At 45.9% G+C, this 27,524-nt stretch overlaps 1 protein-coding gene and 1 pseudogene across 3 annotated transcripts in view; one reads left to right on the top strand and one right to left on the bottom strand.

Moving 5' to 3' along the window:
* Positions 1-1,194: 1,194 nt before the first annotated feature.
* The window catches only part of Irak4 (interleukin-1 receptor-associated kinase 4), a 26,986-nt gene continuing 656 nt past the window's right edge, over positions 1,195-27,524 (bottom strand). Inside the window, exons 2-12 of one of the 3 annotated variants that reach the window (XM_006242193.5) lie at positions 22,601-22,768; positions 19,498-19,643; positions 16,743-16,931; positions 15,933-16,093; positions 14,082-14,146; positions 12,275-12,389; positions 11,793-11,902; positions 7,288-7,471; positions 6,357-6,419; positions 3,307-3,465; positions 1,195-3,191 (exon numbers count right to left, since the gene is read on the bottom strand). In XM_006242193.5, coding sequence (XP_006242255.1) covers positions 3,159-3,191; positions 3,307-3,465; positions 6,357-6,419; positions 7,288-7,471; positions 11,793-11,902; positions 12,275-12,389; positions 14,082-14,146; positions 15,933-16,093; positions 16,743-16,931; positions 19,498-19,643; positions 22,601-22,761 — 1,386 coding nt within the window. In that variant the 5' untranslated portion in view covers positions 22,762-22,768 and the 3' untranslated portion in view covers positions 1,195-3,158. Of the gene's footprint in view, positions 3,192-3,306; positions 3,466-6,356; positions 6,420-7,287; positions 7,472-11,792; positions 11,903-12,274; positions 12,390-14,081; positions 14,147-14,241; positions 15,364-15,932; positions 16,094-16,742; positions 16,932-19,497; positions 19,644-22,600; positions 22,769-27,524 lie in introns of those variants that run through there. The other 2 variants (NM_001106791.2, XM_039078908.2) reach the window with 2 other exon arrangements.
* Positions 16,931-17,628, top strand: Rpl18-ps11 (ribosomal protein L18, pseudogene 11; annotated as a pseudogene).

Here is a 27,524-nt window from a genome sequence, read left to right as displayed (position 1 = left end):
TGCCCGACAAGGCCCATCTTCTGCTACATATGCAGCTGGAGCCATAGGTCCATCCCTGTGTACTCTTGGGTTGGTGGTTTAGTTGCTGGGAGCTCTGGTTGGTTGATATTGTCGTTCTTCCTATGGGGTTGCAAACTCCTTCAGGAGCTCTTTTTTTCTAATAAAGCCCATCCTCCGTAATGAGCTCAGTGGACTCATGAGAGCCGGCACTAATCCCAAGATAACCGTTGAATTTCTTAACTGTCCTGGTCCTTTCTGATACAATGAACTGTGTGTACGACACTGCCCCTCTCATGCCTGATTATTTCCAGAACATCTATCCTTCCTCTACTGTCCTCTAGTTCCTAGTCAGGGGACCCTAAGCTGGAGAAAACTATGCATCTGTGATAGCTCCTGTGAGCCACCAATCAGAGCGTGATCTCCCTCACTTTGTCTCAGAGTATGTAACTTTTGTCATAAGCAGGGCTGGATGGGCTATGTTAGTTTCTGCCCTTCCACAACACCAGGCTGGTTCCACTTGCACCCTTGTCCTACAGTTTTGTGAGCAAGGATGTGGTTAATTCCTCATTTAAAAGTATCTCCCGATTCATGGAGTTTAGTTGCACAATATTGCAGACTACTGGGTCATTCTCAAGGTCCCCATGCACTGTGGATGTTTTTCCTTCCTCTGTATCAAAGATTGTGCCTGAGGGATTTCTTCCATTCCTCCTCCTCCTCCTCCTCCTCCCCCTCCTCCTCTTCCTCCTCTATGTCAAGTTCTTCCTGTCAATTCCAAGATTGGGGATCCCAAAGAGGACTACTTAGCATGCACATAACATTTACTTTCTTTAAGTCTTCTACTCCCAGTCACAGGCAGCTAGCATTCCATCTTGTGTCGGGTAGAATGGGCTAATGATAAACTCAGTTTCCAATAACGTGTTGGTATTGCATGAAGGACAGAAATCAACACAGCACTTCCCTTCGGTGTCCTTTAACCACGGTGAGCCCAGATGTCAGCTCTACACTTTGCTGTCTTGTCTCTTCCATCATCCCGGTCTGCCTGTTGTATGAGTCTGACTCAGTGTCTGCCTAAATGCTGTTGTCCTGTCCTATGTCTGTATATCTGTTTGTGTGTCTATGTGTCTGTGTGTCCCTAACCAACGCTGAAAAGCATGGAAAACATCACATGGGGGGAAGGAATGAGGACTTTGCAGAAATCGTTAACAGAGTTTTACAAGGGATTAAGTCACGGACTCCAGTTGACCCCTGCGGAGTCAGATACAAACGGTTTTACATACACCACTGTTTGTTGAGCAATACCCATGTGTCGTCTTCAGTGGCTGTGGGTGTTCATTTTGTAAGGTTGCTTTTAACCTGTATTCACTGTTTTCAGCAAATGATTATCCTAACACACACAGAAAGCACACGAATCACTCTAGGATCAGGGGGTGGTAGGACAGAGAGGAGATTCGAGCTGCTCATTAGCTTTGGCTGGGAATCCGAGGCAAGTAAGGTTGGTTACTACACTGTTCTCTTAAAGGCTGGTTAAACAAATAGACTGAGCACACAGTAGGATATCAGTCTTACCTGACCTCAAGGCACATTATTAACTGGCTATGAGGTCTAGCAAAAGCTCCGATCTTTCTTGAATGTAAGAGGTTTTCTGTTTTTGTTTTTATCATACTGTATCACTATACCACTTTTTTGAGAGAGTGAGGAGAGAGAGTGAGAGAGCGAGAGTTAGAGAGAGAAAGAGTTAGAGAATGAAAGTTAGAGAGGGGGGAGGGAGAGAATGAGAAAGCAAGAGTTAGAAAGGGAGAGAGGGATAGTTAGAGAGGAGAGAGAGAGAGAGAGAGAGAGAGAGAGAGAGAGAGAGAGAGAGAGAGAGATGATGTTGCCCTAGCTGGCCTCAAATTCACAGAGATCTGTCTGGATCTGCCTCCCAAGTGTTGGGAATGAAAGGCATGTGTCACCAAACTCATTCTTATATTTTTCCTCTCTTTCCTGCCAATTCAGGGGAGGGTGCAGAGGACACACAGCCATCTCCACCTTTTTCTCCTTGTAATTCCCTTCTTAGACAGGCAAGCTGGACAGACAGCTCAGCTTTAGTGGCATGTCTTACTGATGCCACAGGGTGCTTAGGACCCCATCCCATATGTGCTGCCTTCCAGGACTGGGGTACAGAACAGCGGATTCCCTTCATTAGAGAGGTACATAACAGCGGGGGGGGGGGTCTACTGTTCCTGCCACATGGGGAAGAGTGATGTCTGAAATGCCCCCTTAATTGCTCCACCCTCAGACAGCTCGGCCTCAGTTTCATGTCTTATCGTCCATTGCAGAGACAACGCGAATACCCCTTCCCAACTCACCATTGGTTCTGTCATGCCCCACATAGAGTACCAAGTATGTGAATGTTTCTGGGGGAGATAAGCAAACATCTATTCATTCAAAATAGGACCCCGGTAACAGACTGAAGAGTAGATTCCACCCAAGTCTACATGGTTGAACCAACGAGTTTAGTTGGGGTTATAGGGACTGTGGGGAGAGGTTCCTTACAGGGACATAGGTGAGGAGTTATTTACAGGAGCACAGAGTTCATAACAAAAAACAAAAGCCAAAACTAAGGCTTATGGTAGCTAAGAGCTGGTCCAAAGCTTTGCAGGAAATTACTAGTGGGGTTTGCTGAGCTTCAAACCTCGATCCCCAGCTGGAAGGTGGTGGCACACACCTTCAATCCCAACATGAAGTAGGCAGAGGCAGGCAGATTGCTGAGTTCAAGGCCAGCCTGGTCTACAGAGCAAGTTCCAGGACATTCAGGGGTACACAGAGAAACCCTGTCTTACCTCACCTCCTCCACTCCCCAGTAACCCTAGGATCTCTGTAAAGCACAGGGCTGATTTCCTGAATCTTTAGTTCACTGTACACTGGTAATGTTGAAATGAGCTCCGTACTAAGTGGGCGGGGCCAAGTGCTACCATGCAACCGCCACTTCTGCCCCAGGCCGACACATTCATCAACTAACCAGTACATCGCACCATGCTGCCTTGTTAAAGACAAAGCACGTTCAGGAAAAACAAAAACAAACGCAAACAATAGGCAAGTGATGCAGCTCAGTGTCAAAGTGCTTTTCCGGTCTCCAGGACCACGAAGTAAAAACGTCTATGTTTACTTCATTAGTTTTATGCAGAGGTCTCTTGTAGCAGCTGTTGAACCTTTCAAAGAGAAAGAGAACAAAAGAACCAGGTTACCCAGATGCCTTGAAATGGATACTTAGTAAAGGATAGCGCGCCACACCCCTCACTGTGGACGTGGCTGCGGAAGGAATACCTTTGCAATGTCTGGCCGTCTGTTTTTCTTCTCGTGCAGACACTGGCTAGCAACAGAGTACATCGCCTCGACCGACGCAGGGTCCGCATCGCTCATCTTCTCGTCTGTGCAATCTTCGATCGTCTTCTCCTTGTCTTCAATCTCTTCTTTAATATCCAGCTTGAAAACGATATAAAAACTCGGTTAAATGCTTCAAAGTTAAAGAAATTGGAATATACATTTAAATTATTTCGACTCATCTCAGTATTTTTTGTAACCTCATTAGGAATTGGAGCCGTACGGGTCAGATGTTACATAAAGAAACGTATACATAGGCACCCATTACGGGGTTACTAGCTTTATTCGCATGTGCTTTATAATTCTTGTCTTTCTGGGATGAGCTAACTAATCCTATTCTTGTTGGCAGCCTTTGCCAGCTCAGAGTCATCAGTTTCTTGATGTATGTCTGATAATAGAATTCTGCCTTCTGGTTCCAGGCACCCTGTCCTTATCATCAGGGACTCAGACTGATGAATCGAAAGGAAGGACCGGGAGATTGGGAGATGAATGAGGAGGAGATGGTAGAAACATGGATCTGTGTATGTCTGCGTCCTGGTTCCTGGAGTCCATAAATGTGACCTCGTGTGGAAAGAAAATGATCTCTGTAGACCTCTGAAATGGGAGGTCATCTTGAGTGCAGCTCTTTGAACGGAATGTTCCCTTAAGCTCTTTTGGTTTTCTATTGGTGGTGCTGAGAAGCTTGGGAGTACGTCACTAGGGGGCGGGCTTTGGGAGCTCAATCCTTTACTCGGTTCCCAGTTCACTCTGTTTTGTGTGTGTGGTTTAAGATGCAAGACATTGGCTTCCTGTTCCTGCAGCCATGCCCGCCACTTGCTACCACAGCCCCCTGCCATAAAAGATTCTGGAACTGTAAGTCCCAATACACCGTTTTTTTCTTTTTTGTTTCTATATGTTGCCTGGATCATGGTGTTTTATCAGTGTCATAAAACATTAACTGGGTTAATCAAGTATGCATGCTCTAACTTCAATGCCAAGTGTATGTATATACACATACATATATATGTACACACACACACACACACACACACACACACACACACACACACACGAGAGAAAGACCCAGGAGAAAATTTGACCACCAGAGACCACAGTGACAGGTCTATAAGCCAAAGCCACAAGAAGCCACTAGAACCTGTAAGAGGCAGGGAGTAGTCTCTCCTGTACTTTCAAAGGGCTCATGATCTTCCCAAACTTTGACTTCAGACTTCCAGCTTCTACCAAGAGACTATATTTCTTTTATTTTTAAGAGACCCGGTTCGTGGTCTATTTTGTAGTAGCTCAAAGAAACTTGTATTGAATGAAAGGATTATGGGTAAGGGGTGGTGCTTAACATTCCAAAAGTCTTCCAAAAGAGATGGATTGTGGAACCACACAGGTAATGGTGAAAAGGCTCCCTGACAGGCAACTCTTTTCTGTATTCATGTTACAATCTTAGGGCTTTCTAGCCATACTGCACTCAAAGGTTTAATGGTTCCTGAGTTTTACACTTTCGCTACTAAAGGATGCTATGCAAACTTGTGAGTCATAGAGACCCTGTATTTCATTCTCACCGAGCCAAAGTGGTGGCTTTTGCACATTCTGAAGGGGAGAAAGATCTAGGTATATGTAGGCACACCTTTCTATAGGCAAGCTTGCCTGAAACAGAAGCCGGGCTTGGTGAGGCACGGGTTATCACCCCAACCCCGTCTCTCTCTCCTTGTCCTGCAAGGCTTTGTTTGTTTTACTTTTTTGGTAGTAGGGATGCAGTGGAGGGACTTGTGCAAACTGGGCAAGAGCCATTTGATAAATTTGAATGCCGTTAGAATATCCTCATAAACATCTTCCAAAGTAACTATATTACATACGATATTTTTTAAAGATTTATTTATTATTATATGAGTACACTGTAGCTGTCTTCAGGCACACCAGAAGAGGGCATCGGATCCTATTACAGATGGTTGTAGCTACCATGTGGTTGCTGGGAGTTGAACTCAGGACCTCTGGAAGAGCAGTCAGTACTCTTAACCGCTGAGCCTTCTCTCCAGCCCTACATACGCTATTTTAACATTACACTCCCAGCAGACCGTGGATGTCTCCGTTTTATGGTGGACATTTGTAATAGTCTCGCACACTACGGTTTACTCGGATTAGTGCTGGCATGAAGACTTTTGCTGTCATTTCGAAGTTCTGTTTTAATTGTCTGTTTCTATCTGTGTGTGTGGGTGCCTGTGGAGGTCAGAGGCGTCAGCCCCTGTAGCTGGGGTGACGGGCAGTTACGAGGCACCTAACGTGTATGCTGGGAACTAAACTCTGAACTCTGGTAAAGCCCCGTGAGCTCCTGGCTGCTGAGCCATCTCTCCAGCCCTGGTGCCAAGACTGAACAAGGCAGTCAAGCCTCCTGATGGTCTACCCTAATTCTGGGGCACGATCTAGTGTATATCTACTGTCCGAACTGTTCATACTGTTCTGCTCTACTAGGGCCTAGAAGTAAATAAGAATAAGAGGAATATAGTTGTTAATTTTGAGAAACATTTATATATGATATGTATCTTTAGATATTTTTAAGATATATATGTGACATAGCATAATTTATTCATAGTTTACTTACCATTTAGCTCATCTACTTATGAATTATCAATCAAATGTTCAATATAAAAATTGTAAGGCTAGGGAGGGGGGGCAGGAGGGAAGCATTTTAACTTTGCAAATATACTCCCCATGTTGAAATAAAGAGCTTTTACTGCCATTCTGAAGACAGCTACAGTGTATTTACATATAATAAATAAATTGTATCACACACACACACACACACACACACACACACACACACACACACACATTTAATTTTAGGCAAAGGCAAACCCATGATTGGGAATACATTGTGTTCTGTCAGTGTGAGTACACACAGGCAGTATTATGTCAGGAAATGCCGTTTCTATGTGCCAGATTTACCCACATCAAAGACCCTAAAGGCAAGAGAGCAGACTGACAAAAAGGAGTAAGCTACTAACTAGTAGTTGAGGTTCGCGGTTTTCATCCACAGCCGCAAGTCCGGTTATCAGCTCCAATAAAACCTAGGAGGGCAAAGGGATCCATTAGCAGAACACTGGGGACACCAAGTCAAAATGAAAAGGAGCAGGGACTGAACGCAGGGACTTGAACCTCCCAAGCGAGGCTTTCTTGTGCTAACCAGCAACCTGGAGCACAGATAGTGACGGGTCATAGGGTCACGGAAGTTCTACTCAACATCTGTTCTGGGAGTTCCCAGGGTTGTGTCTTACAGGGCCCTCAGGAGATTCTCGTTCTCTAACTAGTAGCCACACTTTTGCAACACTGTGCCTTAGCATTGTGGTGGAGTGAAGGTCCCATAAATGAGACCCATTTGGAGAACTAAGACGACGACGAAGACACAGCTTCAGTGATCTTACCCTCAATTCTCTGCCTCCGGCTGTTAGATTATAAAATGACAGAAAGGGGAAGAGAAAAGAGTTATGTGACACGATTAACTGTGCACTGGCTCAGTTTAAGTTTCATTTGGATTCACGGGTGAGACACTGTTTTCTTGCAGTTGTTAAAAAGAAATCAACTCAAACTTTTTACATATTGGGAATCGCTCGTAAACTTTCTGGTGTAACTAGAGGCTAACGTGAATAGTTTATACAATTTATATAAGAGAGGGGGAAAAAAGAGACACGCACTAAAATATTCTAACTTAATTCACGGTTTAAAAAGAACGATCGTTGGTTGGAAAGATGGCTTAGCAAGGTAAAGGCACTTGCCACCGAGCCTGGCAACCTGCATCTGATCTCTGGAAGCAACGGGGTGGAAGGAGAGAACTGGCTCCCGAAAGCTACCCTCAGGCCCTTGTGCGAATGCTGCGGCATGGACACCTACACACACTGTAGAAATACACGCAAAGCAACAAAGACGGGGATCACGTACCACACCGAAGCTGTAGATGTCAGATTTGGGTGTTATTTCTCCTCGCAAAGCTTCAGGTGCCATATAAGCCGTTGTGCCCACAATTCGGCTGGTCATGACCGTTTGTGCAAGCTTCGCGGAAGCCCGTGCAAGCCCAAAGTCAGATATTTTGGCAGTAAAGTCTTGGTCTAGTAAGATATTTGCACTGGAAAATAAATTAAATTTGAAGGTAGAAAACATTCTTCTTACCTAGGATGTCCAACAGGTTCTTAGGAAGAGGTATGTGTAACACACACACACACACACACACTCACACACATACACACACACACACACAGGCAGACACATTGCGTGTCATTATATATGTGCAGAAGAGCAGACTGAAATATACTTAAATCAGTCAATTATTCAGATGACAGCAAGAGAAAAATAATTGCTTTCCTTTCTGTATCTTGGAGAGAGGTGTTTGAGGGAATAAAAACAAAATAAAATTTCCTCTTAAGGGAGGTGTATTTACATCACAGACAGCTCTTTACTAGTAATAGCACACAAAGCCTTCCAAATGGCGCTTTTCTCTTTAAAACTTTTTTTTAAGTGGTTCTGGTGGCTAAGTACCCCATAACTTCACTGAAGCTGGACAATGGTTTTACTACCGAGCTACATTCCTAAGTCAAAGGCACCATTTTTGGGGAATAACTTTCCAATGGGGTATATTTGCATGCCTTACGTAGTACATCATGACAGCTCAGTCTTGTCCACAGCATCCAAGAGTCACATGGGGCTTGGAAGCTCATCAGCCCCTACAGTCACAGCCATTTTGATGTGCTGGGATTCTGTGTTCTCTCTCACGGCCACACACAGAGCTCTCACAGGCTGTCTTAGCCTATAGTTCTACTGAGCTGAGGAGGACTCAGAAGCCATGGCTCAACCTTGTTTAATGACGTTTCTGGCGCCCCTCCTGACCTCCCTGTCAAACATTCCTGCGTTCCAAAGTCCTCTGAGATAAGTTTCTAGAAATGAGTGAGAACATGTGATATTTGTCTTCCTGTGTCAGGGTTTGAGATAAGTCAAAGGTAACTTCTTGACTCCTTTCCTAATGATTCTCAGTGCGTTTAGGAACAAATTTTTAACCAAACCACTGCCATTTTTATATCTTTCACCTGTCCTTCCTTTGTACCTTCTGAGATGGGTGTGCACACGCACGCGCGCGCGCACACACACACACACACACACACACACACACACACACACACAAATTTTTGAGACAGCTCTGGAACTCACTATGTAGACCAGGCTGACCTTGAACTCACAGAGGTCTGCCTGCATCTGCCCCGGGAATGTTAGGATAAAAGAAACATGCCTTCACGCCACACCGTACTCCCTGGAATCTTAAAGACTACAGAGCTAAAAGATCTTCATCCATTTACCGCATGCATTCACTTATATGTATTTTCTTCCCGAGGGTTCCTGTAGTTTTTAGTATTTAACTTGAATACTTAACATGGGAGAGGGAGGGGGAGCCACACACCTGTTTGTGACAGGGGCATAGGAACAATTTATAAAAAAAAAAACAACGAAGATCACATGATAGTAATGTTCAGTGCCGAAGGCTGAGAGGATGGTTCTGATCAGGTGACTCAAGAAGGGTTCTGAAGAGCAGGTGAGAAGCATGCTTATCCTGAAAGAGTTATTAGACTGAAGTGGATGGTTCTAGGAGGGAAGAAAGGCATTCGGCTATGCGGTGTCCACGGTCACTCAAGAAACCATGGACCACACAGAGAGAATCTGGACTTTATACAGAGCGCTGGGACACGCTTCAGTTTACACTGGGCGACTGTAGCTGCTTGTATTACGAATTATAAAATGATCCCCCAAAACTGTTTGTATGAGAGTGTCTGCAGTAGCTTCTGGATACCTGCCCCCAGTGGGTTCTGATTGGTAAACAAAGATGCCAACAGCCAATAGCTGGGCAGGGCAGACAGAGGCGGGATTTTAGGATTCCTATGCTTGGGACCAGGAGGAGGGAGAGAAGGAGGGGATCCCATGCCCGGAGAGTGGAGGAGAGGAGAGTTGCCATGCCTGAGAAGACTGCAAGACAGAGAGGCCTGGCCACCTTGCGAAGGAGCTGGGAGAGCTCAGCCCAGAGTGTGGCCCAGTGGGGCAGTCCTCTGGGTCTAGATCAGCCAAGGTAGAACATAGAATTAGTGAGTAATAACTTGGGATTAACCATGTGGAGGTTAGGCAGTGGCCCAGCTATTGAGCTGTGTAAGGCGTATTAACATATAAAGGCAGTGTGTGTGTCTTTCATTCAGGAACATAAGCACGGAGGGGGGCATTGAACCTGCCGCCGGGATGTCACAATATTTATCTCAACAGGTGACTGATGTTATCAAATATGCCTCTTAGGATGTTAACCTGGCCGTGTGGTCGTGAATGGCTGAGGCCTAGTACAAACTCATTCTATCGAGATGGGGGGCTTGGAGTAAAGTTGATCAAGTTAACAGAAGTCTAGAATCTTGGGAGTAGATGGGAAGTGCAGAATTTTTAGGCACACCCAGCAAACCTCGCAATGGCACGACATAGAATACACAGGAAGAGCGGAAGACCTTGGGCGATTTCCCACTACGTAAGACACAGAGACGGGCTAGCCTCCGAACCAGCCCTCTCTTCTCCAACACCTTAGTTTATGGATTGTCTAGTTCTTCTCCACTGAAACCTTTTCCTCTTATCTTTAGATCTTTCTTATGGCTCTGTAAGCACTCACTGGCCTTGGCCATCCTAAAGGTTTTCTAAACATATCTGCTTCAGGTGTCACAACATCAGATAATAGCACCAAATGCCTGTTTATGTTTCCCTCCTAGGTTTCTTCCTTCCACTCTCTCCTCCATACGGCCCGGCTTCTAACTCCGTTCCTAACTGGAAACGGTTCTCCGTAAAGTCACCACTGACCCAATGGGTTAACTTTCTTCTGTCACCCGTCTTGGCAAACTTTTACTTTATTTTGGAGACAGTACACTCCCAACTCTCCACATGCAGGCTTTCATCTACCTCTGGGTTCGTATAACCTATTAGGTGTCTTTTGGAGACTGTTGCTCCCCTTTGTTTGGGGATTATGTCTTAGGAGCCCTTGGGATTTAATCCTGGGCCCTTAGGCTGAATCTTTCCTTGACTGCACGATAGCCCTTCAAGCATCAGGACCGTACAAGTGTATATACACATTTATACAAGTGTATAAATACACATTTCTATGTTCAGCTCAGAACGTATATATCATGCTGTCTGCTAAGCCTCTATACGTCTGTGCCTCAAAAGAATTTCAAACTTAGCATGTGTACCTCTCCTAAGCACACCCCAGGCTAGACCCCTTCCAGTCCTTTCTATTCAAGTGAGTCATGCCACAGTCATTCCCAGAACACAGCTGTGGATGCTGTAAGTTCAAAGGTCCTTACCGAACCCCCCCCTTTCCTGGACCCTCTACAGCTAAGATATCTTCATTGTTCCTCTCTGCCCGATTCTGCTCATGTGAACTCTGTCTACCAAGATGTCTATAGCAATCTAACTAGTCACTTTTAAATCAACCATTTTAAACTGCTCCACTCTAGAAGGGACTCACCAAACTTGAATACTGGGCTGTTGTCATACAGCTTTCAACAGCAACCAGTTACATTTACGATCCTACCCTTGCCTTGGTTGGCTAGGCACTATAGGACCAGGGTCCCAGTCATCTTTTTAAATTCCTCTCATGCCTCCTACCCAACACACCAGTCACATTGTAATCATTTCACTTTCGGTGACGGTGACTCATCATGCCTTCATATTCATATTCTCTCTCTCTCTCTCATATGTGAGTACACTGTAGCTGTCTTCAAACACACCAGAAAAGGGCACCAGATCCCATTACAGATGGTTGTGAGCCACCATGTGGTTGCTGGGATTTGAACTCAGGACCTCTGGAAGAGCAGTCAGTGCTCTTAACCACTGAGCCGTCTCTCCAGCCCTTCATATTCCTTCTTATATGAACGGTAGTCCACCCTATACACTTATTCTTTCCAGAATGTTCTTACTTTCGACACAGCAACCCTCCAACTGCTTTCTTATTTCCTGCTCATGGTTCAGGTCTCAGCTTAAACATCGCTCCTTCCAAAAACCCTTCTTCATACCAACACTGAGCGAGCGCTACATAACACTTGAAACTCTGGTTGTTTTCGAGATCATCTGACTGACGCTGAACTCTGTTCTGAGCTACACCTGCTAACCTGATCATGCACAGCGCCTAACACATAGGTAAATAACAAGAGTGGGGAGGACTAAAAGTATCCACGGAGGCTGAAGGTGATTCAGGAAAGGCAGGTCATGATGCTCTCCCAACACTGGGGATCATAGGTGTCTGCCGCGCTGAGGGTTTTCCAGTGATGGGGGAACCCTTCAGCCGCTGCAAATCCAGACACACAGACAAAGAGCAAACGAAAGAAAGAGAAGATTATTCTTTAAAGACGGCCTCCCGGCATTGCTGGCGGTAGACTTACCTTTTAATATCTCTGTGAATATGATGATTTTCATGCAAAAAACGGATGCCGTTTGCTGCACCCCGAGCAATCTTGCATCTCATGTGCCAGGAAAGTGGTGGCGTTCCGTCCTTGGGAATAAAAAGGTCCAGAGGAAACACATTACAAAATTATTTGGGGGGGCAACCGATGAAAGGGCTGCATGACTAAGCATTTAGGGTTACAATTTTTAAAAGTTTGCTAAGGGAAAGAACCCCAAATTAAGATCAGATGGACTCTGCACACCTTGCTTGAATATAGAAACATGCCAGAATGTCCTTCACATCCAGCCTTGACCGGCGCGTCTGCATCTTAAGTGGGCAATACCGGTCAACACTCGGACTACGTCGTTTTGCAGAGACGAGGAAATGCTAATTTAATGTGGTTTAAGTCCCGACCGGATGTGATCATTAGCAATCCGATACAGGAACAGAGAGTGAGACAGTGGGTCACAAGGGACTTACCAGGCAGGACAGTCTGTCTAGCAAGGAACCATTGGGCATGTAAGCATACACTAAGCACAGGTTGTCACTGTCGCTCGAGAAGCCCAGCAGCTCCACCAGGTTTTCGTGCTGACACCTGTGACAAGAGACAGAGTGGTGCAACTGTCATAATAAGTAAGAGTTTTAGTGGGAAGATCTAGGAGACGCCTGCCTGCATCTATGTATCTATTCACAGGTACATCGTATAACAATATGGTGCATGCTCGCAACCTGCTAACATGCTCCTTGGAATTGTTGGTTCTTTCCTGTAAAATGGTCTGGTTTCTGTGACACCGGCCCACGACAGAAACAAATGGTTCCCAGTTCTGTAGATAGGGCTTGATCAGATCAGTGGAACCTGAGACGGGTTAGTTCAGGACGAGGAAGGCTGATGCCCATCTTTGCCCAGGGCATTTGCAAGATCTGGAAACTTTGTAACGTAACAGACCAGAGGCACTGCTTTGTAGGAACGACCTTCACCCATATTTAACTTCATTATTTATGATTTTTAATCACATACTTGTCCCCAATCTAGGTTGCTTTTTATTTTTTATTTTTTGTACACTTGAGAGAAATGAGTACAAAAGCCACGGAGTAACAAAGCCGCAGGCCTCATCCGAAAGCACAGTGCTGCCACCTTCTGGACATGTGGCGCATGGCATGATGACAACCTCAGCTTCAGGCTTCCCTGCATACAGAACTTGGTACCGTGTAACAGGACCACGCAACATAGATGCTTCGAGAATTAATGAATACCTGAAGCACACATGGCACACCAGAGATGTCCCATTACTCATTTTCCTCATTTCAAGCCATCTATAATTCTGTATACCCTTGTATAAAAGGAATACCCTCAGCGGTGTAAATAAATCGATAAATTGTTTCCACTGAATTTGCATTTTTTTTTAAAAAAAGGATATATTTATTTATTATATATAAGCACACTGTAGCTGTCTTCAGACACATCCGAAGAGGACATCAGATCCCATTACAGATGATTGTGAGCCACCATGTGGTTGTTGGGAATTGAACTCACTCACGACTTCTGGCAGAGCAGTCAGTGCTCTTAACCACTGAGCCACCTCTCCTGCCCGAATTTGCATTTTAAAAAGTAGAAATAGTAGTTGTTGAGTTTCTATTATCTATAAAGTAGGTGGAGGCCCACTTGTTTCATTTCATTAACCTTCACCTGTATCCCTACTGTGGAGAGTCAGAAGAAACCTGGATTCGGTCACTCTGCATCAATATACTCTCAATGTTTTCACATATGGCATTTCCGTAGGTTTCTGTGGGTTTTAGCTTCTCTGAGGGGCTGCCATTTTATAAATAATTTTATTTATTTATTTATTTATTTATTTATTTATTTTTGAGACAGGGTCTTCCTGCATAGTTCAGCCTGTCTGGTAATTTGCAACGCAGCACAGGGTATCCTTGAACTCACCACCCTCCTACCGCAACCTCCCAAGTACCGGGATTACGGGAGTGTGCCATCAGTCTTGGATTTATAAATAGGTTTTCCTTTTTCTTAAATCACTACCTCATATCTGTCAGGAATTCTTGGGACGGGAACCCTGAGAATGGGAAACGCTTGGAATCCTGTGTAACTCTGTTGTGATTTAAAACCCTGACTGCCCTCAATGTGCAGGCGTGTGAGAATGTGTGGTCATGAAGAATCGACAGTGTTTGTCTCAACCCTTTACACACGTCAGTCTGCACTTTATGGAGAAGCCAGGTCCCTTGCCCTATGCCGTCATCTCGCCCCAGACCGCACTGGAAAATCAACACTTACTTGGCCATTACTTTAATTTCTTGGTCAAACTGTTGCTTTAGTTCTTCAGTACTGATTTCCACCATCTGTGGAGATAAAAGTATATATTATTACACGGTACGACAGCCTCGTGACTGGAAGGGGGTTTGAGAGAGTGAGAGTCCTCGGCTGACTTGCTTACTTCAAAACCACATGGCGAACCGGGTCTTGTAGTGTGGAAGTGTAGTCCCACGTATGTGGGAGGCTGAGGCCCGAGAACGTTAAGTTCGTGGCCTGCCTGGCTCACAGAGTGTGTTCAAGGGTGCCCTCTGCAACTTGATCTTTGCTCCGAGTGAGACATTAAGAGGGCTGGGGTGTAGCTCAGTAGTCAGTGCTGTCCCAACCTATACAAAGCCCAGGGTTCAATAAGAGTACAGTAAATGAAACGGAAATAGTGTCTTGCCATGGTCAGCATGCTTGGTCCAATCTGATAGGGAGCTACAGGAGATTGAGAAGGACAGACAGACATAAGTAACGTGAGGGTGGGATCAGGCGAAATGGAGCCACATGGGCAACCCAGATACTCAGGTGTTTGTTATGCATAGCAAGACCTCGGGTGAGTTAATCTTGGTAAAGGGTCTCTCGGGGAGCAGGGGACTCCAGCTGCAGTCACCAGGGATGAGGAAACAGAGGTTGGGACCTTTCACACAAACTGGTTTTAGCTAAAGGCCAACAACCGTTTGCCAACATCCAGATTCAGACCAGGAGGGCCTTGCCCTTCCCACGAAATAGAAAACTTCACCACAGAGGAATTTTAAAAAGAATTCTGTGTAACCAGATGAAAGCAGATGCGGGCGGAAAAAGAGGATCAAATCCTATGAAAGCCACCGCAACAGAACTGACAAGGGGTGCCTATGCTGTCTGCTCAGGCGCACTATTGACATATTAAAGATATAACCACAGACTGATAATACAGCTAATCAGAAATGACAAGTAAAATCCCTTACAGAAACGGGAACCAAGGACAGACAAGGAAGCTCCTTTTCCCATAATATGTATTTTAAAAATATATTATTTCTGCCAGGCATGGTGGCGCACACCTTTAATCCCACCACTCCAGAGTCAGAGGCAGGAGAATCTCTGTGAGTTCGAGGCCAGCCTGGTCTTCAGAACGAGTTCCAGGACAGACAAAATTACCCAGAAAAACACTGTCTCATATATATATATATATATATATATATATATATATATATGTGTGTGTGTGTGTGTGTAACTGTATATGCATATATATTTGTGAATTACATTTATTTAGTGTGTAGTGTGTATAGCTGCATATGCATATCTATTTTTGAATTACATTTATTTAGTGTGTGTGTAATTGTATATGCATATATATTTTTGAATTACATTTATTTATTTAGTGTGTGTGTGTGTGTGTGCACGTGCACACACACACACTTGAACAACAATGCATAGGAGTCAATTCTCCTCTTCTACCCTGTGGGTCCCAGGGAGCAAACTCAGATTATCAGGCTCACTGGCAAGTGCCTTTACCTACTGAGCTACCTCAGTGGCACCTAACATTATTTCTAAATGGGGCAGGTCATACGAAAGTATTCAATACAATTTCCTCACCATCTTACTTTTAATCTATGTATGAGCCATTGTAGTGGAAGGTTTCTTAACCTCACCCTGTGACTCTGTCACCATCACAGACGAGATTCTGTGTCTGTGTCCCTTCTCTAGGGGTAGGCTTCAGAAGCCTCCATAGATTCCTACATGATGAGAGGCGCCAGCCTAGGATGGGTCTACTTGGAGAGAGTCATCACCGGGGCAACGAGTCCCGTGAGGGTGGCCGGCAGCTCGTTCTGGGGGGTGGGGGAGACGACTTACTGCTCCAAGCTTCTTCACCGCTACGGTTGTGTTGTTCACACAGCCTTTGTACACCACTCCAAATCCCCCCTCTCCCATTCGGTTGCCCCCGATAGACACAGGTCGCTCGTCGAAGTCATTCGTGATGCTCTTCAGTTCATAAAATGAGAAACTGTGAAATCCTGCGGCATCGACACAACAAGGAAAGGGTGCTTGCGTGAGGAAACGTGGCTTTAATAGCTGACATTTTCCCAATGTGACGATTTCACACACATGCACACATATATACGCATACACAGACACACATACTCATGCTCACATGAAATGCGGACTGTAACCATCATTATGGCAATTACCCTTGGTGATTCTGTATCAAACACTCGACCCCTACCTAAAATGCTTATTTGACTAAGTCCGCGCTATTCCCCCAAAGCACTAGTGACATCTAAAAATTGTCTTATTTATGTATTTAGTTTTGGGACACGGTATCATATAGACCAGGTTGGCCTTGAATTTGCTGTCCAGACAAAGCTGTCCTCACACTCCTGACCTCCCAGCCTCTGCCTTCCAAGTGTGGGGAGCACAGGTGCACAGCACCACACCGCCTTGTCTCCTTTCTCAGTTGTGCCTGCACGCATGTCCCGTTGCCTCAAGTTACTGGAGGAACAGCAACGGATGCAAGGAAGACAGTACGTGATAAACTTAAGTGAGAGCAAACATCGAAGGATGCTGCCAGTGCGCCACCGCCCGCTGCGCAGACAGAGAGAGGCTAACTTTAAATCATGGCAGTGGCAGACCCACCAGTGGAAAGGAACAGGCAGTGTTACGTACGAGTGTCGCTAAATTCTACACTTTGATGGCCTGGACTGGAGGAGTCGGGCAGCTCACAGCTGGGTTCTAGCTTCTGCGCAAGCGCAGGCGTTACGGTTGTCCTGTTCTTTTCCTGGCAGGGCCTGTGTGCCTGCGCCACTGTTGCTGCTTCTCTAGGAGGTAGGCTGTGGACGGCTTGGGGAACAGCATCTGTCGAACAAGAAGACAGGATTAGTTTCTGCGTGAGTAAGTTGTATGAAGCTGGACCCGGCCGAGCGGGAGACACTGTCATGGGTGTTGACATTCGCTCCCACAAGGACCGAAAGGTTTGGCGCAAGGAGCCCAAGAGCCAGGACATCTACCTGCGGCTGCTGGCCAAGCTGTACAGGTTTCTGGACAGACAGACCAACTCCACCTTCAATCGGGTTGTGCTGAAAAGATTATTTATGAGCCGCGCTAACCGGCCACCTCTGTCCCTGTCCCGAATGATCCGGAAGATGAAGCTTCCTGGCTGGGAGAACAAAACTGCGGTGGTTGTGGGGACGGTCACAGGATGTGCAGATTCTGGAAGTGCCCAAGCTGAAGGTGTGTGCACTGAGGGGGAGCAGCCGGGCCTGAAGTCGGATCCTCAAGGCTGGGGGTAAGATCCTGACCTTCGACCAGCTGGCCCTGGAGTCTCCCAAGGGCCGAGGCACTGTGCTCCTGTCTGGTCCTCAGAAGGGCTGAGAGGTGTGCCAGCACTTTGGCAAGGCCCCAGGAACTCCACACGGCCACACCAAACCCTATGTTCCTTCCGAGAGCCGGAAGTTCGAGCGTGCCAGAGGCCGAAGGACCAGCCGAGGCTACAAAAACTAACCCTGGCTCTTACTGTTAATAAAAAAGCTTTGGATGTTAAAAAAAAGAAGAAGAAGAAGAAGTTGTGTGAAAAGACAGTGTCGTGGTTTGAATGAGAAATGGCCTCCATAGGCTCGGGGAGTGGTGCTATGAGTAGGTGTGGCCTTCCTGGAGGAAGTGTGTCACTGGGGGCGGGCTTTGAGGTCTCAGATGCTCAAGCCAGGCCCAATTTCTCTCTCTCTGCCAGCTGGTCTGGATGTAGAATGCTCAGCTACCTCTCCAGGATTTCATCTATCTGTGTGTCACCATGCTTCCAGCCATGATGATAATGGGCTAAACTCTTGAAACTGTAAGCTGGCACCAATTAAACGTTTTTCCCTTATATGAGTCGCCGTGGTCATGTTGCCATAACTATGACAAAGAAGAACTCATAGACAGCTTCCAGACATTGGCCCTACATCCTCACGAAACACAGGAAGATACCTCAGTAAGATGCTGTGGGCTGTGATAAAAATGAATAGACAGAGTGACATTGTTTACAAGAGTGGTTCAGGGCCATTAGGGAATTAGGGGACACTGCTCATGTAAGAGTAGAGAACCAGCAGGCATGGCGGTGCCCACCTGTAAACCCAGCACTCTGGAGGAGGCAAGAGGAGCAAGTTCAACTTTGGTCTTGACTACATAGTAAGTTCAAGGTCGGTCTGGGCTACATGAGATAATGTCTCATGAACACACACTGACACACATTCTGACACAGACACACACACACACTGACACACACACTGACAAACACACAAACACACACACTGACATACTGATACACACACTCTGACACAGACACACAGATACACACAAACACACACGCTGACATGGACACACTGACACAGACACAAACACATACACTGAGACACTGACACATCCACACACTGATAGACACACACACACTGACACAGGCACACTGATACACACACACACACTGACACACATATAGGCACACACACAAACACATCCAGACACAGTGACACACACTGACATACACATTCACTGACACACATGGACACACATACTAACACACACATAGTGACACAGCCACACACCAAAACACATACACTGACACAGACATGCACATAAATACATACACTGACACATACAGGCACACACACAAATGCACACACACTGACACACAGGCACACACACACAATCACACCCAGACATACATACACACTGACACACACCTACACTGACACACTAACACACAAACACACACTGACACTGACACTGACACATACACACTCACACACACATTGACACACATACTGACACACTGACACACACAGGCCACACCCAGACACACACACTGGCACACACACACACACTCACACACAAACACATACAAAGAGGTGGGGGGAGAACAAAGAACATCTTAGATATCAAACTCAGTGCTGTGGCTCCCATTAAGGATGTGTGGCACCGAGTCCAGGAATCTCCACAAGAACTTTAGGAGACTCTTCACACAGTAATGGTTGAGATCCACCGGTGTGTCAGAGGGAGAAAGCAGTGAGGTAATGAGGAGGGAAGAACCATCCTAACACACTGGGATGCAGTGTAAGGAAGCCATGAAGAGAGTCTTGTCAAGGTGAAGCTGAATGGAGTGGAGAGAGAGACACCTCTCCAAAGAATAAATCCTTACAGGCTGTGTTCTGCATCCCTTTAAATACCCTCCCACCTGACTTTGATGGGGTCAGGCTAATCCTTGAGCGTCTATCACCTGAGCAGCATGGTCCACAGTATGAGGTATCCGGAATGTTAAAAGCTAGGGAGAGCTGGCAGGAGGAACAGACTCAAATGTCTGGTTTGTGCATGACACGAAATGGTAAAACGATTCTGTGTCTGCCATTCGTCACTCCAGGCAGCTGTTCATGCTCTGGACACACCCATTTACCTGGCAGCAGGAGAGTGGCAGGGGCAAACAGCTCAATCTGGATCAGAAGATCCACAAGGTCGCCCACTGTGCAGTTCGTGGTGCCCCAGTCAAACAGCAGTTCACAAGTGGGGCTCTTTCCAGTCTGAAGTAGGGCTTCGAATCTCCTGAAAAGCAAGAATAAGGCTAATACATGAGGAGAGCTCATATGAAAATCGGTGATGATCTCTGCACCTCATATATGCTTCTGACTATGCCACAGGGCCTCCTAAGGACAGGGAAGGAAAGGGACTGTGAGAGCCAGGAAAGACACCAACAAGGAGCAAAGACAGCAGAAAAGGAGCTGCCAATGATGACGATGACAACGACGACAACGATGGCAGCAGCGGCTGCTCTGGAAAGAGATCACATTCAAACACCGATACACCCGTGTGATCTGCCTGCAATACAGACATGCCCTTAGTACACCATGCCATTAATCCCTCCTGCAAGAGTACATAGTTTTAATTCCTCTGGCTGGAATATTGACATGCCCTTAATATACACCTTTAATCCAAGACAATGAAGGTAAAGTTAGTTTGTAGAAGGAAGCACTCATGTTTGAGTTGCAGACAAAGTGACAAATCAGAGAAAAATCTGATAGAATGAGTCAGAGATAGGATACGTCCAATTCTCCAGAGAACAGACAGGAAAGAGAGGCAAGGCAGTTTTACTGAGACAGTTTTACAGAGACAAGTTATAGGTGAAGAAAAAGCCAGAGCATGATAAGGAGCAAGGAGATTAGAACAGATTGCCAGAGTTAGTTTGAGACCATGCAGAGCAATTCAGTCAGAAGTCAAGAGAAGCCAGTTTGAATCAGTCAGCTTGGAGAGGAATTTGGACTTAGAACAGCTGAGTTGAACCACCCAGCCAGAGTTCAGAAAGAACTAGAAAGGGTGAGCCATTTCAGCACTAAGCCTCTGAGAGGACAATTACATCTGGAAAATAAAAGTTACTTTTACAACCATTGGTCTAGACGAATTGGTAAACTCCAAGCTCTGTGAGATATCCTGTTTCAAAGAATAATATGAAGTGAGACAAGGAAAGCACCTGATACTGACTTCTGGCCTCCACAAGCATGTACACTTAACACACACACACACACACACACACACACAAACATACACACTCATGCCACTGAAACCAACCAGTTAATATTATTTACCAAATGTTTCCTGAATATTTACTCAGAGGTCTACACGATAGAACCAGCTGTAGAGACAGTCTGCGAATGTTACTAGTTTACTGTGAGACTGCTAGGCTGGGATGGGTGGAGTGCTTAGCTGTGAGTCACAGAGGGCACTCAAATGTACTCAAGTTCAGATCCGAATTCGGAGCTCTTCTGGCCAAAGTGTGTACTTTCAGACCACCTAGCTATATTGCAATGTCTTACATGCACCTCACACTACATATTCAGTCTTCTAGCTACATAGTTTCAAATGCAGGAGCCTGTTTGATGAAGCAGAATGTGCCTACGCGTAGGTCTTAACCATATTTAATTAAATAGAAGGGCAATCATCTTTTTTACATTTCGGTTCTTTAAAGTTTAAAGTTAGCTTTAGAAAGTAACACTGAAAACTTAACCATGACAGCCCACTTTGTTTTTCTTCCAAAGCTTTTATTTGGAAAAATTTCAAACTTAATACAATTTTTGAGAGAATAGCACAGCGAACAGCTTACTCTCCATCTAGGTTTACCAGTTGGTCAAATGGTAACATCTGGCCACATCTGTGCTCTTCCAAATGCTCTTTCACCGCCACTCCCTCGTCTGTCTGTCTGTCATCTGTCTGTCTGTCTCTCACCCTACGGCGCAGGCCAGTTATCTTGTCTGTGTCTCACCATCTCCAGTTACCTGACTACTTTTAATTAGTAATTTCGATCATAATTAACTTTTTTGGGGGGGTAGGAACTACACAGGATAGGTAATGCGTTCTTCCTGCTACACCACACCCAGAGGCACAAAATGGTGGCACAGAGTTTGACCACTTGGATAACGGGATGTGCTTCAGCTTTCAGCTTTCTTCACAAGTCAAGTACCCCTCTCAAGCTGGAGCACACCTACCATACTAGCACTTACAGGATAGATGCCCGGGGATCCACTGTCCTAGGCTAGCCTCGCAAGTTTGAGGCCAGCCTTGGCTACAGCAGACCCTGTCACTGGCAACAGTTAATGTTCTCCTTGATGCGAATAGTATTTGTGTATGAAACTTTTGGGGCCTGATGAGTCTTGTGGGAACCAGTCTTCACTGGTGGCTGCTAACTGCATAATCTCTGGCATCCTCACAGTGTTTTGGCACCGTTCAGTTCAGAAGAGCCCCTTCTCTCTGGAATAACTGCTGCAGAAGCCCCCCTTCCAGTCTCAATGGAACCAACAACAAACTATCCTTGGGAACCTGGTTCTCAAGTTTGAAGGCGAGCTTTCCCCTTGTACTTTACGATGCTTGCCTTCGCTGGGGCAGACATCTGTTGGAAGGACAACATGGGATCCCAGGCTTTAGAGTCCCCACCAGACTGATTAAAAAATTAGGAGGAACTTATCTTTTCATGATATGCAAGGCAAAATTCGATACTGAGTTTTACTGAAAACACAAAGCCCAAAATTAAAATCCGAACTGGTGTTTCACTAAATCGAGGAGAGATTTAAGAGCGGGGATGACAGGAAGCAGTTAGAAAATCTTAGATCCAACAGTCCTGGGTGAGTAAGGATGTCTGGGCACTCATTCTTGCTCACACACTGCAAAGTTTAGACTCTAAAATCACATTCGATTCTTATGATAGCCTTCTGTCTCTTCAGTTTGGACGCGCAGAGCCCGAAGCAGGGTAAACTGTTCTTAGTCCAACAAACTGAACCAGAGCAAAGGTGGGGAGCTTGATTCTAGCTCCAAAACACACCTGTGGGCTCGCAACTTTAGCTCTGACATGCTGCTAATTCCAGCAAAAATTCTATATGCAAAAACATCATATATTAACCAACACCACCGCCATGATAGAAAGGTAGGTTCGCCTTCTAAACTGTCACGTTAGACAGCAGTCATGCCCGCTGCGATGGGAAAGATTTAAAAAGGGAAAATAAACGCCACGTTACCTTATATGGAACTGATTGTATCTGTCATCACCCGATGGCTTTTTAATAGCTACTGCTAGTTTCTTCCAGCCTTCTTGGGGATCAATAAAATCCGACAGCTTCCTGAGGATTCCAACATTGAGGCTGCGTACGTACGTTGACGGTGTCAAAGGCTTGCTCATCTTCTACCTGGAATATGAAAAATTCCGATCACAACTCTACAACAAGTCAGCCCGGTGGTTGTGGCGCATGCATTTAATGCCGGCACTCGGGGAGGCAGGTGGATCTTTGAGTTCTGAGTTCGAGGCCAGTCTCGGCTACAGAGTGAGTTCCAGGACAGGGCTACATAGAGAAACCCATCTAGAAGCTACCCACCATACCTTGATTGCTGTACTGCATGAGATGCTGGCATCTGACCATCTGAGCACAGAGCTCTCACTCTGACCCCCTCCCATTGAAGGGCATCTAATCACCCTCCAGGACTCTCCTTTTCCTCTCCACAAACACTGGAAAACTTCATTCTGACGCTGGGATTTTTCAGGTGAAATTTATAAAAAGCAGCGTGCTTATTGGAGAGAGACCTGGGACAGTGTTCAGGAGTCAAATCTATTAAATTAACAAGAGACTTACCTTTGAGTTTATTTTTTTTTCAATCAGTACTCACTTATTATGAAAATGCTTTCAATGGTGTACTTATTTCATTTCATGTCTATGAGTATTTTACATGTGTGTATGTCTGTGCACCATGTGCCCTTCTGGTGCCTGCAGAGGTCAGAGGAGGGCGCCAGATCTTCTGGAACTAGAGTTCACGATTTTGAGCCACTATGTGGGTGCTGGGACCTGAACCTGTGTCCTCTGCACAGTGCCAAGAGTGCTTACCACTGAGGCATCTCTGCAGCACCTACTGTTAAAGATTTTTACCCAACAATCTGTGGTAAAAGTCAAAAAAAGAAGCTAATTTTTATAGCATTAAAAGACATGTCCTGGGGTTGGGGATTTAGCTCAGTGGTAGAGCGCTTGCCTAGGAAGCACAAGGCCCTGGGTTCGGTCCCCAGCTCCGGAAAAAAAAAAAAAAAGACATGTCCTACTGTCCTACCTACCTCCTGTTTATGAGGTCTAGAAGAACTGGTTTGAGCCTGTGAGACCTGCACAATTTACTGCTTTCTGTAAGGCAGAATCCGTAGCCCGATACTGTGGCTACTCCCTTGATAGCACTTTTATTTGTTAGATCCTCCTGGTTCCTAGTATTCCACCTTGGAGGGCAGCAGCTAAGAGACATCTCTGGATGTTCCTTGCATATGGAGACGCTGAGCACAGCTCTGGGTTACCGCACAGACTGATGGGAACATGCCCTCCCACCCGGCCTCCAGAACTCTCAACCTTTGACTTTTCTCTCCTTGTCTTTGGTGACCATTTCCCTCTTCTAGCGCTCTCCCCGCTTTCTCTGTCCCTTATTCTCAGCGGACAACGATCTTTTCCTTCCAATTAACCAAGAGGAATAGACTCGAGCTATTCTCTCAATGATTCCTTTCTATTCGTTTTCTATAATCTTGGATACATCATAGATCCAAATGGTGCAGCGTATAGAAGCTATGAGACCATAAGAGGGAACGTTTGTCTGCGTATAGGCTTCTATGTAGGACTCGTGTCTCTCTGGCTGTCACTCTCCATCACACCTAATAATCACCCCTCACTGCACAATGCATTTATAATCAAATAATTAGTTGCTTGCCTACCACATGTCTCTGCCATTAGACTTTATGCTTCACAAGTTAGGGACCAAACTCATTCTGTTCAAACTGTGACTTATCCATTACAGATACTGGTGTTGTACGGTATGGTTTGGATTGGAATATCTCCCTAAAGGTCTTGTTTGAGAGGGTTTGTCACTATCGTTGGGAGGATGGTATGTTTGGGTCATGAAGACCCTCCTGCTATCTATCAGTGTGTCCACCCATGGATGGAGTCCTAACTTAATGGGATGCAGGAACTGGTGGTAACGTTAGGAGGCGAGGCCTAATTAGATGAACAGGCTCATTAGGGGTGTGCCTCGAAGGACGTGGACCCTGTTCCCCGTCTTATCTCTTCTTCCCTCCTTCTTTACTCTGCCGCTCCCCACACCACGAGGTAAGCAGATTGGCTCCGCCGAGTGCACTCTGCCGTGATGCTACTCTCCACCACGCAGAACAACTCCTCGTTTAACCTTACTAATAAACGCAACTCATTTTAGTCTCCATCTAAAGATACTCCCTCATTAACTTTGCCTCTTAATGTTCCCCACAAGGTTGTACAGTTATTACCTCCCGACTTAACGTTTTGGATCTTTCCTATTCGCTATGTTTTATTGTGGCTCCTGGGATAGATCCTCTGAGGCACTCCTACATTGCTCATTTTGTCACCTTGAGGCGGTCGAAGTCAGTTCCCTTAGACCCTGGAGAGCAGCTTGGATGACCTCTGGGGAAGACCAATGGGCCATCACTGACCTTTGGGGAGACCAATCAGCTTGGATGACCTATGACCCAATGGGCCATCCTGCTCGCCCCTCTCTTACCGCTCTGAGTGTTTCCGGGACTCAGAACTAAAGCAGCTAGACTGGAGCCTGCTCTGCGTCCGTGAACCTCTCTGTCCCTTCAGAGCTCAGAAGAACTTGCACGTCAAAGCAGCTTAGCATCCGTCAGGACCAGCCCCAGTTCCTAGGCTGCTGCAGAGCTCAGGAACTGAAGGAGACTAGCTCTGACTGCTAGGGGGTTGGCCTTTGTGCACAAACAAACCCAAACCCGACTGAGATGGGGCCCAAAGACACAGGGACCAGACCAAAAAACAAGAAAAACAAAACAACAACAAAAATAAAGAAAAAAAAAACAAAACAACAATAAAATAAAACCAAAACAAACAAACAAAGCCCAGCAAGCTTCTGAATGTTTGACTCCTTCCCACTCTGGCTCCTCTCCTTGTTTCCTTCTTCCTTATGCTTTCACCCAATCTTAAATGTTTAAATGAACTTCCCCCTATACCCAAACAAAAATGTTCCACTTAAGCTCTCCCTATGACTCTCATCCTACGACAACTCCGTTTGTTCTTGATACTTCCACCGAAAGACCTTCCGGATGCCGAGGGGACATCCATGACTCCTAAACGCTGCTTACTTCAGTGGCCACTAACGTGTATACTGTCATCCGTTCACCAAAACGCGTCCTGTTTGTGACAGATATTAGTGCCTGAAAATAGGACGTTAAGGAGAACAGAGAGAAAAAAGGAGGCCAGGACACAGGGAAGTTTTATTCTAGTGAAGGATTAGAAGGTAGCAAGCTAAGAACACACTTAGCCGTCTGTTGTACAGTGCCTGGGGTGATTTGAATGGGATGGACTCCATAGGTGTCCCTCATTTGAGTACTTGGGTCCCAGTTGGTGACTTGTCTTAGTTAGGGTTCCATTGCTGTGAACAGATGCCATGACCAATGCAGTTCATTTAATTGGGGCTGGCTTACAGGTTCAGAGGCTCAGTCCATTATCATCAAGACAGGAACATGGCAGCATCCAGGCAGGCATGGTACAGGGGGAGCTGAGTTCTACATCTTATTCCAAAGGCAAACAGGAGAAGACTGCCTCCCTTGTGTCTAGGAGAAGGGTCTTAAAGCCCATATACCCAAAGTGACACACCAACGGGGCCACATCTATTCCAATAAGGCCACATCTCCTAATAGTGCCACTCCCTGGGCCAAGCGTATTCAAACCACCATGCCTGTTAGGGAGGATGAGGAAGGTACTGGAGGTGAGCTCAAGGTTTCAAGGTGTGAGCCATTTCCAGTGTGCTCTCTCCGCTTCCTGCTTGTCATTCAATATGTGAGCTCAGCTGCTGTTCCACCCCAACCATTTTGTCAGCCTGTGGGGTTCCATTCACCTTCTCCCACTGTGCTCGAGATCCTTCTAGGCCCCTAAGCTCAAGGTGGCGGCGGTCTTAGTGGTTTATCGCCGTCATAGAAAGGTAAATAAGGCAGTGTCAGGTGGAGGGAGAAAGGGGTTAAAAGGGGTCGTCATTCTGGGCCTCGTGAGATCTTAATGAAAGCCACAGGTGAGGTGCCTGCTGGGAAAGTTTCCGGGGAAAAATGAGTAGAAGGCACAGAACTTGGAAGTGCTTCTGATTGGAGAAAAGAAATAAGGGGGCGGGGCATGGTTGCTCCTTAAGGGGATGAGGAGGTTTATTATAGGTATGCAGGAGAGCATAGCCACATGCAAAGACAGAGCTATCTGGAAGAGTCCAGAGTAGACATTCACAGACTGAGCCTCACCATGTGAGGGGTAGGGGGAGGGAGAAGAGAGGGAAGGGGAGAGAGAGTGGTGGCCCCAGGTGAGACTGACCAAAGGACTGTCATAGCCAAATTGGCTGTTGTATAGGGGACCAGAGGAGCTGAGGGAGGGAAGCTGGGAAGTTCAGGATAGAAGGCAGAGGTGTCACCCAGGAGGACCCTGTAGCAAGCAGAGGCTAGGGGGTGCTAGGAGAACCTGGTAGCCAGCATCTGCTTTGATATACTGATAGGCATCTCAGCTGTTTGTCCTGGGTTTGAGACCTAACAGCAAGAAGCAGGTGAGGTTAGAGACGAGGGATTGGAGTCCCAGGGTCTTAAAGCTTCAGACTTGACTTTCTTCTCACAGTGAGCGTTCAGAGAGCAATGAAGACAGCTCTACAGTCATACCTTAAGAGGGGCTGCCTGGACCATAGGATGTGGGAGTAAAGACAAAGAAGCAGGAAGATACAGCTAGAAGACGACTCCAAAAATATAGATGGATGTGTGTAGAGGTTCTAGTGTCCCGGAGCTGGATGTATTCTGCAGTGCAATCAATAGAAGTCTATGCTGGTATAGAGTGCGAAGATGTCTCCTAGTTTGTTTGTTTGTTTATTTATTTATTTTCTTCTGTTTGAACCGGAAACAAGACTAAGACAAGA

This window comes from Rattus norvegicus, chromosome 7 (genome assembly GCF_036323735.1).
Source record: "Rattus norvegicus strain BN/NHsdMcwi chromosome 7, GRCr8, whole genome shotgun sequence".
NCBI lineage: Eukaryota > Metazoa > Chordata > Mammalia > Rodentia > Muridae > Rattus > Rattus norvegicus.
Note: the sequence above shows the minus strand (reverse complement) of the source record. Positions and strands in the feature narration are given on the sequence as shown.